The 15,357-nt window shown below is 42.0% G+C and overlaps 1 protein-coding gene across 1 annotated transcript in view; it reads left to right on the top strand.

Moving 5' to 3' along the window:
- BFSP1 (beaded filament structural protein 1) overlaps positions 1-15,357 on the top strand; it is a gene marked incomplete at its 5' end in the record, with an annotated part of 46,048 nt that overhangs the window by 1,948 nt on the left and 28,743 nt on the right. Inside the window, one exon of the mRNA XM_084625311.1 lies at positions 12,038-12,098. Coding sequence (XP_084481437.1) covers positions 12,038-12,098 — 61 coding nt within the window. The remainder of the gene's footprint in view (positions 1-12,037; positions 12,099-15,357) is intronic.

Raw genomic sequence — 15,357 nt, 5'->3', positions numbered from 1 at the left:
AATGCAAATTTACTCCTATGCTAAGGCTATATTTACTATGTAAGCCCTCAAAAGGTAGGGAAATGATGCCTAGTCCTTTGACCTTCTGCATAACAGTAAATTTTACCCATTAAGGCATTAAATGTGTGTGAGATGGTTGTCCTCAAAGGCAGATAGCATCTTGAATGGACATAAAGCTTCTTCTATATGGGATGGTTAGCCAAGAACATCTCTGAACTCAGGCACTAGTTAGGTGAGTTAGGATCTGTAGAAGCAGAGTCCTAGACCAAGCTCTGCAGATGTGCTTATTAAGGAGAGATGGTGGCCTCTCATCGCTAAGATTACAATTACTCTACAGCCGTGCTACTCAAAGTGGTGGTCCTTGGACCGGTGCCGGTCCGCGAGCCATCGGCTGCCAGTCTGCGTGCACATTGGGGGAAAAAATTGCCGGTCCCCCACATCAGATAGTTTGAGAAGCACTGCTCTACAGGACAATTTATGAGACTGATTTTGATCTCATATATAGAAGAAGAAAGAGAATAGAAAATCCTTGTGCTCTCAAGTGTTTAGGGTTAAGTCAAAAATAGGGATAATGTTACTGATCCCTCTGTAAAGTGCTTTGAGAGCTCCTGATGGAAGGCACTAAAGACAAGCCAGGTATCATTGTTATTGTTACTAAAAAAAAATGATGTAAATCAAGTAAGAACTTTTGAAACTGAAATAATGTTAAATGTCTCCTTTTTGATTTCCCCCCCAAAAGTGTCTAATGCTTCTTCCTAGTCCTCTCTCCTAGTTTTTAAATACATTGGGAGGTAGATCGAATCTATTCTTATCTATTAGTGATATGAAAGAATTACTTTGAAAAGTATGTTTTCTTTATTATCCATATAGTAGAGTGTATTTTTTAACATATAAGTTAATTATATTTTCAGATTCATAAAGTTCTTACTAGGTTCTATGGGGGTCTTGGACCATCTGGGCTTGGTTCTGCAATCCCTATTCACATTGAGTAGCACTTAGTCTTAGGAGTAGTCTTGTTGAGATCCCTAGAAATATTCACATGAGCACATGCTGCCCATTGTAAGGCATGCGGCAGTGCGCCCTCCTTTTTGTGTCTCTCTTTCTGGGATAGAGATCCTAGAGTAACTACACTGATTGCTTTTTGTCCTTCTGGGTTGGATCCTCTGGATTTAGCTGCTACCTGCTTGTTGTGAGTACTCACCATGACCCACTAGAGAACTACAAATCAATGCTCCAGTAGAAAATACTAGAGCCCAGGAAAGAAAAAATTAGCACAGATTAAGGACATGATAGGCACTAATTCCTTCTGGCAAACCAGGAAAGAGTTTAAGCCAAATAAGCAAAAAGAAATCCCAACAATATAGATTTGCAAAAATCAAGGCATAATGCTTCTGTGATTTATATAAAGGAATTCAACCTGGATAGTTGACACAAGAATAAAACAGCATCACTAGAGAAAAACAGTTGCACCTGAAGACATCATTAGAAACTACCATCCCTCCTGGTCCTCCTTTAACAATACAGGAACAAGAAGAATCCTTTCAGAAACTCATACCTATGAAGCCCAAATAGAGTAACAGACTCAGATTGGGTTGCATTACAGGAAAAACTTCTGTAGCGCATTTACACTCTAAAGAATATAATCACTCCCCAAGATCAACATCTTTAACTTCCTGATCATCAGAGCAAATAAATTTGCCCAAAGCCACAAAGTACTCCAGATTTTAATCCAATATCTAGAATACCAATATACAGGTCACTGGGAAGAACCAATCAAAAAAAGCAGCAAGCTAGACGGCTACAGAACTGTCAGGCCATCAGACTACCTCACTACAGTGAAATGTGCAAAATGGAAACAGCCTCTCCTTGAATACAGAATGTGATTATAGACTAGAGATCAAAATAGGGAGGCACAAAGCAGTCCAAACCCAGAGAGGAGTAACTATGCAACCATTGTGACACAGTGACAACATAAAAATGATCATACTGGGTCAGACCAATGGTCCATCTAGCCCAGTATCCTGTCTTCCAGCAGTGGTCAGTGCCAGGCACTTCAGAGGGAAGGAACAATACAGGGCAATGATCAAGTGATCCATCCCCTGCCATCCGGTCCCAGCTTCTGGCAGTCAGAGGTTTAGGGACACCCCGGAGCATGGAGTTGTGTCCCTGACCATCTTGGCTAATAGCCATGGATTGACTTATCCTCCCTGAACTTCTCTAATTCTTTTTTTAATCCAATTATTCAGTTGGCTTTCAAAACATCCCCTGGGAATGAATCCCACAGGTTGACTGTGCATTGTGTGAAGAAGTACTTCCTTATGTTAGTTTTAAACCTTCTGCCTATTAATTGTGCTATGTGAAGGGGTAAATAACACTTACATATTCACTTTCTCCATACCATTCAGACTTTTGTAGGCCTCTATCATACCCCATTGGTCGTCTCTTTTATAAGATGAGGAGTCTCAGTCTTTTTAATCTCTCCTCATAAGGAAGCTGTTCCATACCCCTAAACATTTTTGTTACCCTTCTCTGTACCGTTTCCAATTTGAACATATATTTTTAAAGATGGAATGACCAAAATTGCATGTAGTATTCAAGGTGTTGTAATACCATGAATTTATATAGTAACACCATATTTTCTGTCTTACTATCTATCCCTTTCCTAATGGTTCCTAGCTTTATGATAGCTTTTTGGACTTTTGCTGCACATTGAACGAATATGAGACAGAAAGGCACTCTGCTCCAATGTGCAAAGGATGAAGGTGTATGAGGAAGAAACTTCCTAAACTGTCAGGAATCATGAAAAATCTCTCATCAAAAAGCAATAAAGAAAATCGGTACCTAACCCTGGGAGAAAGGAGAGAAATGATAGAGATGGCATCATGCTCATGTAGCCCCCTGGAATAGACATTGCTAACAAATGGGAGCATGGAGCTAGCATGAGTGAATTGTGCCTACCTCTGACAGATATTTAAGGGGTCTGTCTGGTTTTGGTTTGGTTTTTACTCTTGTATAGCTTTTCATGCTAATAGAGTCTCACTGAGCTGAATTGTGTACTGTCCTAGCTGCTCTATGTTTGGTTTCTACTGGCTGGACTGGCCACTCACTGATGTTTTTCTACCCCACCCACTCATGGTACCCACAACTTACAAATGTTTTATATCACTTTTTTGCAGTACAGAATACTTACTTCTTTCTGTGACCAAAAAGCAAAAATAACCTGGCACATTTTATTACTTATTTTCAAATATACCACCTCTCCCTCCCCTGCATCTTACAAATACAAAGATTTTAGCATGAGGGCACACACGCACACACACGCACACACACACAGAATGTATCCTATTGACTTGCATCATTAGCTAGACCAGTGGTTTTCAACTTTTTTTTCATTGTGGACCCTTAAAAAATTTTGAATAGAGGTGCAGACCCCTTTGGAAATCTTAGACATAGTCTGTGGACCACATGATCCGTGGATCACAAATTGAAAACCACTGTTCTATGGAAACCACAACCCTTTGCGGACCCCTTAGACAGTCTGAGGACCTCCAAGGGTCTGTGGACCTCAAGTTGAAAAACCACTGAGCTAAATCACATGTACTTCTGAAGTTACATTTTAAATGCACTAGGGCTGCTACACTATTTGCAGAATTAAATCCTGATGAACCACTTACAAACAGATCTTACATTCAAATTCATTTTTTGCTCATCTTTAATGGGATTCACATCTCTTTCTATTAGCATGAATAATTCAGATTCTGTGTCAATGGATAATGACTTCTTTCTCTAGAACTCACTTAAGTATTCCTGGGGACTGCCTACCACAGCTTGCAATATCATTTTGCTAATTATCTTAGTTGTATTAAGCATAATTATCATAGCAGCATTATATTTTGTGTGTAGGAAGGCTGAAAATACAGCGTATATTTCTCTCTCTCTCTGTGGTATCCAGAAAGTTATTACAAACTAGATTATTTTAATGTCAAAGTCTAAGCATAAGTAATTTTTAAGTGAAAAAAAATTAAAAGTTTACTCATTAAAACAGAGTGTTTCATTTAAAAGATATTGAAAAATAGAACTCATGGGGTTTGTGTGTAGTGTAACTCCCTGGAAATTGCTAGATATAAAGCTGGGCACTGGATTCTTCAATAATTCTTCATAACTTTTTTTTATGATCAAATCTAATTGATATTCCTCCCAAATTGGAACCCTTTTGTGAAGCCAGGGTGACCGTGTAACTGGTAATCAGAGGTACGGGCCACAACTCTAGTAGCACAACAGCTGGAATGTGTGAGATAAGAAGAGTTCCATAGTCAGTAACCATCTGTGAAGCCACTTTCCAAACCGCATCTGCAGAAGCAAGTGCTTTTGGCTTGCTCAGAGTGAGAAGTGGCCAGGGCATATGGTATTGTTTAATGCTCTGCGGGAAGGTGCTCAGATACTTTGGTGATGTGCTCAGTATAAGAACCTGAACAGAATAGAATAGACTAGAATAGAAGAGTAGACATGTCCTAGCTCCAGTCTTCTTACTCCCCTGTTACCTATGACTTGTTTGATTTACATACATGGTGACTGGACCCATAAAGTGCACCATGACTGGCACATCAGGCACTGGACAGCAGTGAGCCTTAGTAAGAGGTTGGAGGAGGTGGCTGTACATGCCTTCAAAATGCCATCCAGCTAAACAGTCCCAGACCATACTGTACACATTCTGCTGCCCTCAACATCCACTGGCCCATGGTAACCTTAATGCCTCCCAATGCAAGAGAGCAAGGGGCTCACAGATTTTTTGGTAGTACGTTTCAGCTGGCCTGACCAGTTCAGTGTACCCCAACACACTAATTTCATAAGCTGTATCTAACAGTGTTATGTAAGATATCAACAGAAAGCTAATGACATACTGATCATTAATATTAGTGTGTGGTATACGTATGGAGGACAACTTTAAAATTATAAACATATTAGAAATAATGTTATCAAAGTACGTCTGACAGGCAGCGCTAGACAAAGGAATGTAGTTCCGCCACCTGGAAGATATTTCCAAGGTACATTAAGAGACAATGGGCATGCAAATTCCATAAACGGTCAGTAGGACCATCAAGACAGCAGGGGGAGGAGATTGCAGGAAACAGATCAATTTGCATTTTAGGAAACTCTAGAGTGGGAAGAAGCCAGCATGAAACTCCCTACACCAAGAGACTCTATATCACTTTCCTCACAGCTTGAATGAATGTTACTTTGAGGGTGTGGGGGACCTTCAGAAGAATTCATTTAAAGATTCACTAGACTACAAAGGAATGAACAGAGAACCCCAAGTTATCTTTCACCTATGAAGACAAAGGAACTGAGCACTTTGGACTTTGTGGGAGATCCTGACTAGAGGGGTTAGTCAGCCATCTTGCTGGAGATAGTTTTCTTACGAATCTATCATGGACAAAGGCTGTAGCCTGTTTTGTTAAGTCTTCACTTCCAGAAAGCATTTTTCTCTTTTGTTTGTTTGCTAACTTTGTCCTTTATATGTGAACTCATTTATAATCTGATCTCCTTTTGTTAATAAACTTGTTTTACTTTTAATCTAAACCAGGCAGTGCTTTGTTTTGTTTAAAGTGAATGTTAGCTCTGGTTAATGTGGCAAACTGTTAGGTATTGTGTCTTTAAAGGAACAAATGAACCTTAATATCTGTCTGAATGGTCTAGGGGAGAGCTGGACATTGCAGAACACATGGGTTTGGGGAAAATTTGGGACTGGGGGGTGATGGGTCATTTTGCCAGGTGTAACCAAGGCTGCTGGAGTCCAGAGATGGACAGGGTATAACAAGCAGGCTGCTGGAATCAGAATTGTTGAGTCAGAGCTGCTTAAAGACATTCAAGTGCATGGTTGTATGTTGACTGGAAGCATCTAGACAGAACCACAACAGCAAAGCAGGGGAGGCGGTGACACCACCCCTCAGGGGTCTGGATTGCACCCCAAAATGTGATACCACCTAGAAGAGGGATGCCTTTACACATAAAACACATAATTAGGGCCCTACCAAATTCACGGCCATGAAAAACGCATCGCAGATCATGAAATCTGGTCTCCTCCCATGAAATCTGGTCTTTTGTGTACTTTTACCCTATGCTATACAGATTTCACAGGGGAGACCAGCATTTCTCAAACTGGGGGTCCTGACCCAAAAGGGAGTTGCAGGGGGGTCGCAAGGTTATTTTAGGGGGGTTTACAATATTTCCACCCATACTTCTGCACTGCCTTTAGAGCTGGGTGGCCGGAAAGTGGCGACTGTTGGCCAGGTGCCCAGCTCTGAATGCAGCACCCCACCAGCAGCAGCACAGAAGCCAGGGTGGCAATACCATCCCATGCCACTCTTCCTTCTGTGTTGCCATCTTCAGAGCTGGGTGGCCAGAGAGTGGCGGCTGCTGACTGAGGGCCCCGCTCTGCAGGCAGCAATGCAGAAGGAAGGGTGGCAATACCATACCATGCCACCCTTCCTTCTGCACTGCTGCTGGCAGTGGCCACTGCCTCGCCCAGCCAGCCGCCACTGCTCTCCAGCTTCCCAGATCTGAAGGCAGCATCGCCGTCAGCAGCAGTGCAGAAGTAAGGGTAGCAGTACCGCAACCTCCCCCGTGCAATAACCTTGCGACCCCCGCCCCCAACTCCTTTTTAGGTCAGGACCCCTACAATTACAACATCGTGAAATTTCAGATTTCAATAGCTGAAATCATGAAATTTACTATTTTTAAAATCCTATGACCATGACATTGACCCAAGTGGACCGTGAGTTTGGTCAGGCCCTACACATAGTGGAAGGGCACAGCTGTGCCCTGGTGAACTGCACTATCCAAAGGGGCAGCATAGCAGTGACACTACTTCACGGAGAGTGGTGTATGGTAAGAACTAAATAAGGAAGATTTTGGGATTGGGCTCATTGTTCTTGTTAATACATGCAGTAGTCTGTAGCTCAGAGATAAGCAGTATAAGCCATGTCATGTATATTCTTAGTCTGCCAATCACAGGTACTGAGAGATGAAATGCAAGTATTGTAGACTTGTGCATCATCTTGGTAGGACTTGCATTCCATAGTTTGTCTTTTCTTTGGCAGAGGTATCTATGGGGAAGAAGGACTTACCAGCCAAAGCATTGCTGTTTCTATTGAGAAAAGGTTAGTGAAAGTACATGTCTCCTTCATTGTGCCATAAGGAGGCAAGACATGGGGTCATCCTAACCTCCTGTACCTCAGAGTTCCTCTGCTGGGCACGCTTTACTGAAAATGTTTTATCTCCAGCTCTGGCAATCTTCATCCCAGATACCTTCATCTTCATCTTCCTTGCTGATTTTAATATTCTTGGAGTGGGTCAAGGGAGAGGCAGCTTTTAGGCAGCTGGGCACGTTGAAGGCCAGGACCAAGACCATGAACTGAATCCAGCACTGAGTGACTGAATGCTGAGTAATGCTGTGGTGTTTTCTTGTCTACTGTTCTGCTTAGGAGACAAGATGCAACATTTTGAGCCACACTCAACTCCTGGAAGCCTCCCAGTGTCAGACCCAGGGAAAAAACATGGCCGTAGTCCAGCTTTGAATAATAAAGATATGGATCATTGTGACTAGGTCTACATCTGTGAGGAACAGGTTCACTCTACTTGTCCACTGGAGAAGGGAATAGATATTTCTAGCCACTGCTGAAGCCTGGCATTTCAGAAGTGGAGATGAGTCCAGTATAACTTCTAGACTGTGCATGTCCCTCACATTCAATAGGCAGACCCCCTCAGCTAACGGGAGTGCTCATGGATTCTGCTAAATATCTGAACTCTGGGGTGCAGTGGCAGAATTCCCACATTGGTAGCTCTCTGACAGCTGAAAGAGGAAAGCAGTGTGGTGGTGGATCTTTTAAAGGTCTGCTCTAGCTTACTTGAATCAGGCAGCTTCTTCAAAGGACATCTACTAGCTTTTCCCTACTCCTATGGCAACTAATACCCTCTATGCAGCAACACAATGCTGACTTCTGCTTGCTGCTTGGCAGTGGACGAGGCACGAAGAACAGGGACACCACTGTCCAGCCCTGGATCCACACTGCCAGCTAAGGATCACATTTATATCAGGACTAAGGATCTCAGTACCTTTATCCGCTTCATGAGGGTCAAAAAATGACTTTGCAGACCTTGGCCTTCATCTCGTCAGTTTCAGCCCCTCACATACCTACCATATCAGCACAGGTACATCAGTTAGTCTGTCCCCTGACTGGCTTGTCCTTTTGCTTTTCAAGATTTTCAAAAGTGACGAGATTTTGGGTGTCACAATTTCCGAGTGCCCAACTGGAAGCAACTTAAAGGGACCTGTTTTCAGAAAACACTGATTTCCCAACCTCTGAAAATCAGATCCCTTTAAGGCGGTCTCCAGTTGGGCACTAAAAAATGGCACAGAAAATACTAGTCACTTTGAAAGTCTTGGCTAGCATGTGATTTGTTCACCTTTGGGGATGGTCAACTGGTCATTGCACTTCTTCAGCACAGTTTCCCATGTATTTTTATATTGATGCACTTTTTTTTTTGCATGATTGGGCTCCAGGGTAGAAGAAACAGCTAGAGAGAAAGAGAATAGAATAGAATTTTGTTTTATATCGCGCCTTTCTTATGGGAAATGTACTAATGAGCTTTATAAGGCAACAAATACCGTAAGATCCTGGCAATATAGTGAGTGTATAAAGCCAGTGCAGTAACCATGCATTTAAACATGTGATATCCGTGTGTATGAGTGAAAGACTTTTTCAGATGTCTTATAGATCTCTTAGTGTACAGAGAAGAGCAGAACAGAATGGGGATTGATTTAAATCTCTTCCAAGAGATGGTCACGCTAACATCACAGTATATTGAGTGTAAAGCTCTATCCCCATAGGATACGTGAACTCACAAGGGAGTGTGGAGTGGAGTAATGTGTGTGTATTATAACAGCCTTCTTATGCCATTAGCTTTTGGGCTAAAGGATAATGATGGAAATAGCTGCTAAATATATTTCAGTTAATGGGGCTATATGGAAATTCAAGCAATAGACCAGAATCAGACATCTCCTCCCCTCCCAGATCAGAGCAGCCCTGAATTGTGGTGGGGTTGAGATCTGGATTCAGACTCTGTCAGCCTCATCTCTATTGAATTCAGATGGTTATATTACGGGGAGAGCAGCATTTTATCATGGCTATATGATTTTCATGATGTGTTGTGATCTTCTTCATTCTTTCCCAGTTGCCAGAATACATCTATGCAAATTAATGAACTGTTTGTTTTCAACTGCACATTGAAGAGATTTACAAGGTCCAACAAAATTTGTTTTAGGTCAGCAATTTAATAAAGCTCCATACTGAATATGGTCTTAACTCAGAGGATGAATGGTTTTGCTGGTGCACTGGGAAACATTTGGACAGCTGTTGTGATTTAATGACAAGCTCTGCTTTAGGAAGCTATAGAACAGCATTTCAGCAGAAGAAAGTCATGAACGTATGGAAGCGAGGGTGAAACTAAGCAACCTTTTAATTTTTTTTACCAGTTTGCTAGCAGTTCCCAGTTCCCTACTGGCACTGAATAATAGCATTCTGTCCTGCCCTTACAACACTGTGTAGGGGAGTAAGGAAGCTTATTTAGCCCCACCCCCTCCCTTTCACTTTTGTAGACTGTCTGCACTGTGTGGAAGTGGGGGGCTGCAGAGAGAGACAGGATGGCCCAGTTGTTGGGTGCTAGCTTAGGACATGGGGTAACCCGCTTTCAACTCCCAGCTCTGCTACAAACTTCCTGTGTGACCTGGGCCAAGTCACTTGGGGCTAGACCCACAAAAGGTAGTTAGGCTCATCAATGTGATACTTAACTTCAGGCACCCTGCCACCTCCTGGAATCCTGAGCCTTGAGTTCGGCACCCAGATGCTCCTGTTGAGATGCATGGGGAGAATTAGGAGCCTTAACAAGGGGATGCACGGAAGCCAGCATGCTGAGCAGGGAGCTGCCTAAGTTAGACGGTGATAAATGCCAAGGAGAGGAGTGTGACCTATGCCCCACCCCCACCCCTTGGGCTGGAGGAGCTGCCTTCCTCTGCTCAGGATTCATAGCTGTGAAACCTTTCCTGGAATGAGGTGCCTAAGCTAGATCAGTCCTTTCTCAAGAAACATTGAGAAGGAGAAGTCCCTTTATACTCAATAGCCCAGTGGTTAGTGCACTCACGCAAGATGTGGGCGATCAGGGTTCAAGTACCCATGCTGCCTCATTGGGAGCAGACTCTTCCTCCTCCCAGGTGAGTGCCCTAACCACAGAGCTATAGGGTTTTCTGGGAGTGGGTCTCTTTCTACCTCTCAATAGTCATTGGGTCAGAAAGAGGGTGAGAACTAGTGGTTAGTGCACTCTCCTGGGAGACCCATGTTCCAGTCTCTGCTCCAATGAATATTTAAGTATTTTATACGAAGTGGGACAGCGTCTACAGGAGAGAATGAATCTAGTGTTAAATGAAAGGAGTTTTCTAGTGGCTGGACAGGTGCCTTGGAAACCATGAATTCACCTGGAAGGAACTGATGATTTCGGGAGAGAGCTGAAGGATTAAATTATTAGGACAAGAGAACTTTCTTCTAACTCTTTGATGCTTTCCTCCTAGGTTAAGCCTCAAGCAGTGTTCAGTACCATAGCCTATGTTACACCTACTCTATAGATAAACAGATTTCCATTCCCTGGGCTAACAAACCATATTTTAAAATGTTTAAAGGAGAAGATGAAAAGATGGCAATTTTGTTTTCTGTACTTCTGTAGTAGAAATTACTTCAGGGAGCGAGGAATAAACAGACAGGCTGTGTCTTTCTCACTCTTCAGCCACCAGCAACAGCTTGACTTTGATGAGCAATTTGTTCAGAGTTTGATGATAAAATCTTGTTGCTCAGTATTGTAATACGTTTCTAATTGTTTTTTTAATTGCATTCTCTCATTAAATTGCTTCTCTGGTGTAGCAGTTTATTTACAGTCTTGCTTTTCTTAAAGGAAAAGAATCCACAACAGGATTCTTTGGTGCCATCTCCAAAGAAAGAACTACAATCAATCAATCACCCTTTAGGGGTGATGGTGCTTGTTTCTTTCCATGAGAAAAATCTCCTTACAAGAGAATTCTTTGTATGTTACAATACAAAGCTGACATTCTTAAATTATAACCTTTTATGCCATGTTTATCTTAATTCACAGAGAAACAGCGTAAACTACAAATTATTTCCAATTTTTCTCTAATATAGGAAATTTCACATATACATTTGTGTGTGTTTCTGTACATATACATAGGATTTTATTATAATGGTATAGAAAAGTTCATGTGTTTTCTAGTTTCAGCAGGCAATGTTAATAATGTGCTCATTAAAATCTGCCCTGGAGTTTATGAACAGTATTAAACGGTGGGTAATATTAAAAAAGAAGACCTAAACCCCAAGAAAATCAAAATGTATCCTCATTCTGCACTTCTTTCTCAGATGAAACTCCCATTGAAATCAACTGTACACCACAAATTGCAACATTATTTACAGTGCGCATAACTCAAATGTCAACATTTATCATTGATTTCTGTACCACACCAGATTATCCCAGATACACTGTCACAGTTATCTCCTCTAACAGCAGAATGAAATATTGTGATATCTCAGCTATCAAGTCTGGTAACTATTGGTAAATAGTGACTTTTAAATGGTGAGCACTGTTGTCTGATATAGTTTTATATAATGTAAATCACTGACATTTTATTGGAAATGATCTATGCTCAGACTTTCTTTGGAGAAGTCATTGCAAATGTCCATCCACTTCATTGTGCTTGTTGCTTGATGAAAAGACTTGAGGGACTTAATCAAAACAAGAATTACACTCACCATCTGAAGCCAAAGATCTATGGTTAAGTTATGAATAAACCTTGTGGGCCCGGTCGAGATTCAGAGTCAACTTAAATGTGACGCTTCTGTACTGCAAGATATTGTAGATGGAGCACAGTATGTGAAGAGATAAGCCACTTGACTTCATCTTCACTTTGTCCTATTTGCAGGTACAGAAATGAACGTGAATATCAGCAGATGCTAAAAGAGACCCTTGAACGCCTTAATAAGGTGAGCCTGTTACAGTAGGAAGTGTGCTGTTTGCATCAGCTGCTTCCTTTCATTTAATTTACTAGACAAAATTGCTTTGATGTCCATTCAGTTTGGTTCGATTAACTTTTAAGCAGTTATTTTAGTTCTGATGGAATTTATTTTGGTAATATTATGTAATATCACTTCCCCTCTCACCCCCCGCCATAGTCACACTTACAGGTGCCCCCACAAATCATGAAATCACTACTTTATGTGTAGTGTTCCCATCCTCTCTCCTATTTCTGGCCATAAGCTATTAGTGTGTGCAGGTAACTTTTCTGTCAATAGCATTAAGAAATCAGAATCTAGGATAGTGAGAGAATTTGGGACCTTTCCTCATTCTCCAGTGCTGGGTGATTTTTTTTCATCCTGTAAACTTTGAAGGGGAGCCCTTAGGCACAGATTTTCAAAGGTTGATTTCAATGTGAATTAGGCACCTAACCTGCTTAGGCCCTTATGAGAAGGCCGTTAGGTGACTATCTGCATCTTTAGGCACTTAAATACCTTTGAAAATCTGGCCCTTAGAGCCTGATTCTAAACATGCTGCGGTCTGTGGGAATAGGTTTTGGAGTAGGCCCTTAGCGAGAGACCTATCTGATCACTAACTGGACTTATTGTCTCCTTTGTTATCTTGCATGTCCCTAGACCCATGGAATGTAAACTTTGTAACTGATCCAATAATATGGGGCCCCTTTAAGTTACAGTTATGTGCATTAGTAAGTGTTTAGCTGGATTTGGGCTATTAGGCATGAGTTTGAGTTTACTGAATTAAATGAGAGTTTTTCCTGAGAATGGAGTTCAGGACCAGGTCGATAGAACAGACGATGGCTTGATTTACAGTTGTCAGTAGGGTTCCTTAATATCTAGACAAATATAGTCGCAAACCAATCAATAAGAGAAATGAAAGCCCAAGAGAACAGATTTTAAACTCATTTCCTCTACAGATGTGTCTTGTGTGTTTTCCCATACAGTGCCTCATTTGCCTGGGATTTTTTTAAGCCCTTGACAGGCCTTTATGGCAACCTACATATCTCGTAAGCATCCTTCACTAAGCTTTGCCCTGCAAAGCATTCCTACTGTATATCTCTTGCTGTTGTGTGGCTCTGGCCACCTGTGGGAGAAGTCTACTGATATGATGATAATGATGTGGAAAAGTGGCGCAAAGATAGTTACATCTAAATATGAATATGTATCGTTTTGGCTATAAGGTGGAGAGAAATAAAAATGACTGTTCTGGTTGCTGTAAACTGCCACTGTCTGCATGGTTGAAAGCACCATACCAATGAGCTCCTTAAGAAAAGAGCTCTGGGCCAGAGGCAAGCAAAGTGATCCTAGAAAAAAGGCAGTTTTCCCTAATCATTGTTTTGTTCTTTTTGCATTTATTGACCACTAATAGCTGAAAGCCAATGTTGTCACACTGTTGTAATCTATAAAGTCAGGTGTGTTAAAAAAAAGGGGGGACCAAAAATCGCTGAGAACTTAAAAATTGGATGATAACAGACCATGGATCCCAGTGATGATCGAACCTGGTGATATTCTAAACAAAAAGAGCTCTCAGCCATGCTTGTAGCTTTTTCCATCACTTCACACTGACTCAACAAACCTTCTAGGCTTCAGAGTGACACAGAGAATCCTGGAATTTTATTATATAGATTAGCAGTTCTTCTCACTGTGGAAGGGATCTCACTTAACAAAGATCCCGTCTTTATGTGTAGTGTCCTGTTTTTTAAAGAAATCCCTTTAATCTGATGTATTGTACTTATTGAGTTCCTGGTCAGAGAAACTGCATGAGTCTCTCCACGCACAGGTTTGTCAGTTTTTTGTCAGTCCTGTTATGACAGTCTGGGAGCTTCAAGGAGATTATCTGGCTTTGAGGACTAAAACTGTATTCTATCCTGCAGGAAAAGGTCCAGTCCATTAAATAACACCAAGTTCCCATTAACCAAAAAAATAGACATTTTATTCCTCAATTCCTGCAGATTAAGAGGATTTTGAAGGGCCTGATCTCTGGCATACCTTGAATGCTGTTGTAATCAGAACCCTTGAGCAGAGGCTTACCTTTAAGGAGGCAAACAACCCACTGATGGAAGCTTGATTTTGGTTTTGGAGTGCAGATGGGTCAATACCTACGGAAGGCCATAACACAGTTCCCTAGCTTGGCCCTGTACCAGTGTTGTCCTGTTTCCATGACAAAGAATAATACCCGGTCCTCAAACTGTGCTAGACAATCATGAGCCCAAGATGAGGGACCCAAATGTAGGCAGAGTGCTGAAGCTATTCTGTAAGTCATACAGTGAAGCCAAACGGTGATCAAATGAACCTAAGACTATTAAGGGAAAACACAGAAAATAGCAGATGAATCTTAAAAAGAGTTAGTGCCAAGCTCCCCAATTCTTATCGCGGAGAGAACAAATGTCTGTCATTTGTAGAGCAGTTCTTTCCAGTGCCTCAAAAATATGTGAGTGCTAAACAGCATAATGACTTGAGCTGGGCTTATAAAGTACCAATTGAAATCAGTGGGAGTTAGGTGCCTAAACCCAGGGCCGCAGTGAAATCCTGGCTCCATTGAAGCCAGCGGGAGTTTTCCCATTGACTGAGGTGGAGCCAGGATTTCATGCCTGGTATTTCATGCCTGGCAAAGGGCCACAGTCAGCCTGACTCTTTTGCAGGGGGAGGCCATAAGCAGCTTTGTTGCCGCTTGTCTGATCCTGACTTGAGACATGCAAAATTCCAGTTCCTGCATTTAAGCAAGCACAGGGACTCCCAACTTACTGCCCTAGGGACAGGGAGAAGATGGCCTCTGGCTGTCCGTGGAGCTGCCCGTGGATCCATCTGACTGCACAGCAGGCAGTGAAATGCACCCTAAACAGGGGGTATAGCAGAGCGCATGCAGCTCAGCAGCTGCAGGAGCTGTAGTAGTGAGAATGCTTCCCCACGCTCCCTCTGGGACGGTGTGATTCTACACCAAGTCCAGCTCGGACTGTGCCTCTCAGGCACAACTGAGCCTTGAATTACTAGTGCTGTTTCTAAAGAGGTTAAAATGAAACATTTCCTGGCAGCTTTGTTTCCTGGATTCTTGTGTCTTCAACTACCGTGCAACATTTAAACATTTCTTACTGGAAACAGCTAACAAGATATAATAGCACCTCTGTACCTCACAAGGGTGTTGTAAGGATAAATACATTAAAGGTTATAGACTACTCAGATATTCCAGTAATGGGGGGCCAACCACGGGCAA

The sequence above is a fragment of the Lepidochelys olivacea genome (genome assembly GCF_965140295.1).
Source record: "Lepidochelys olivacea isolate rLepOli2 genome assembly, chromosome: 3".
In the NCBI taxonomy this organism is placed as follows: domain Eukaryota; kingdom Metazoa; phylum Chordata; order Testudines; family Cheloniidae; genus Lepidochelys; species Lepidochelys olivacea.
The sequence above is the reverse complement of the archived record's forward strand: the minus strand, read 5'-3'. Positions and strand labels throughout refer to the sequence as shown.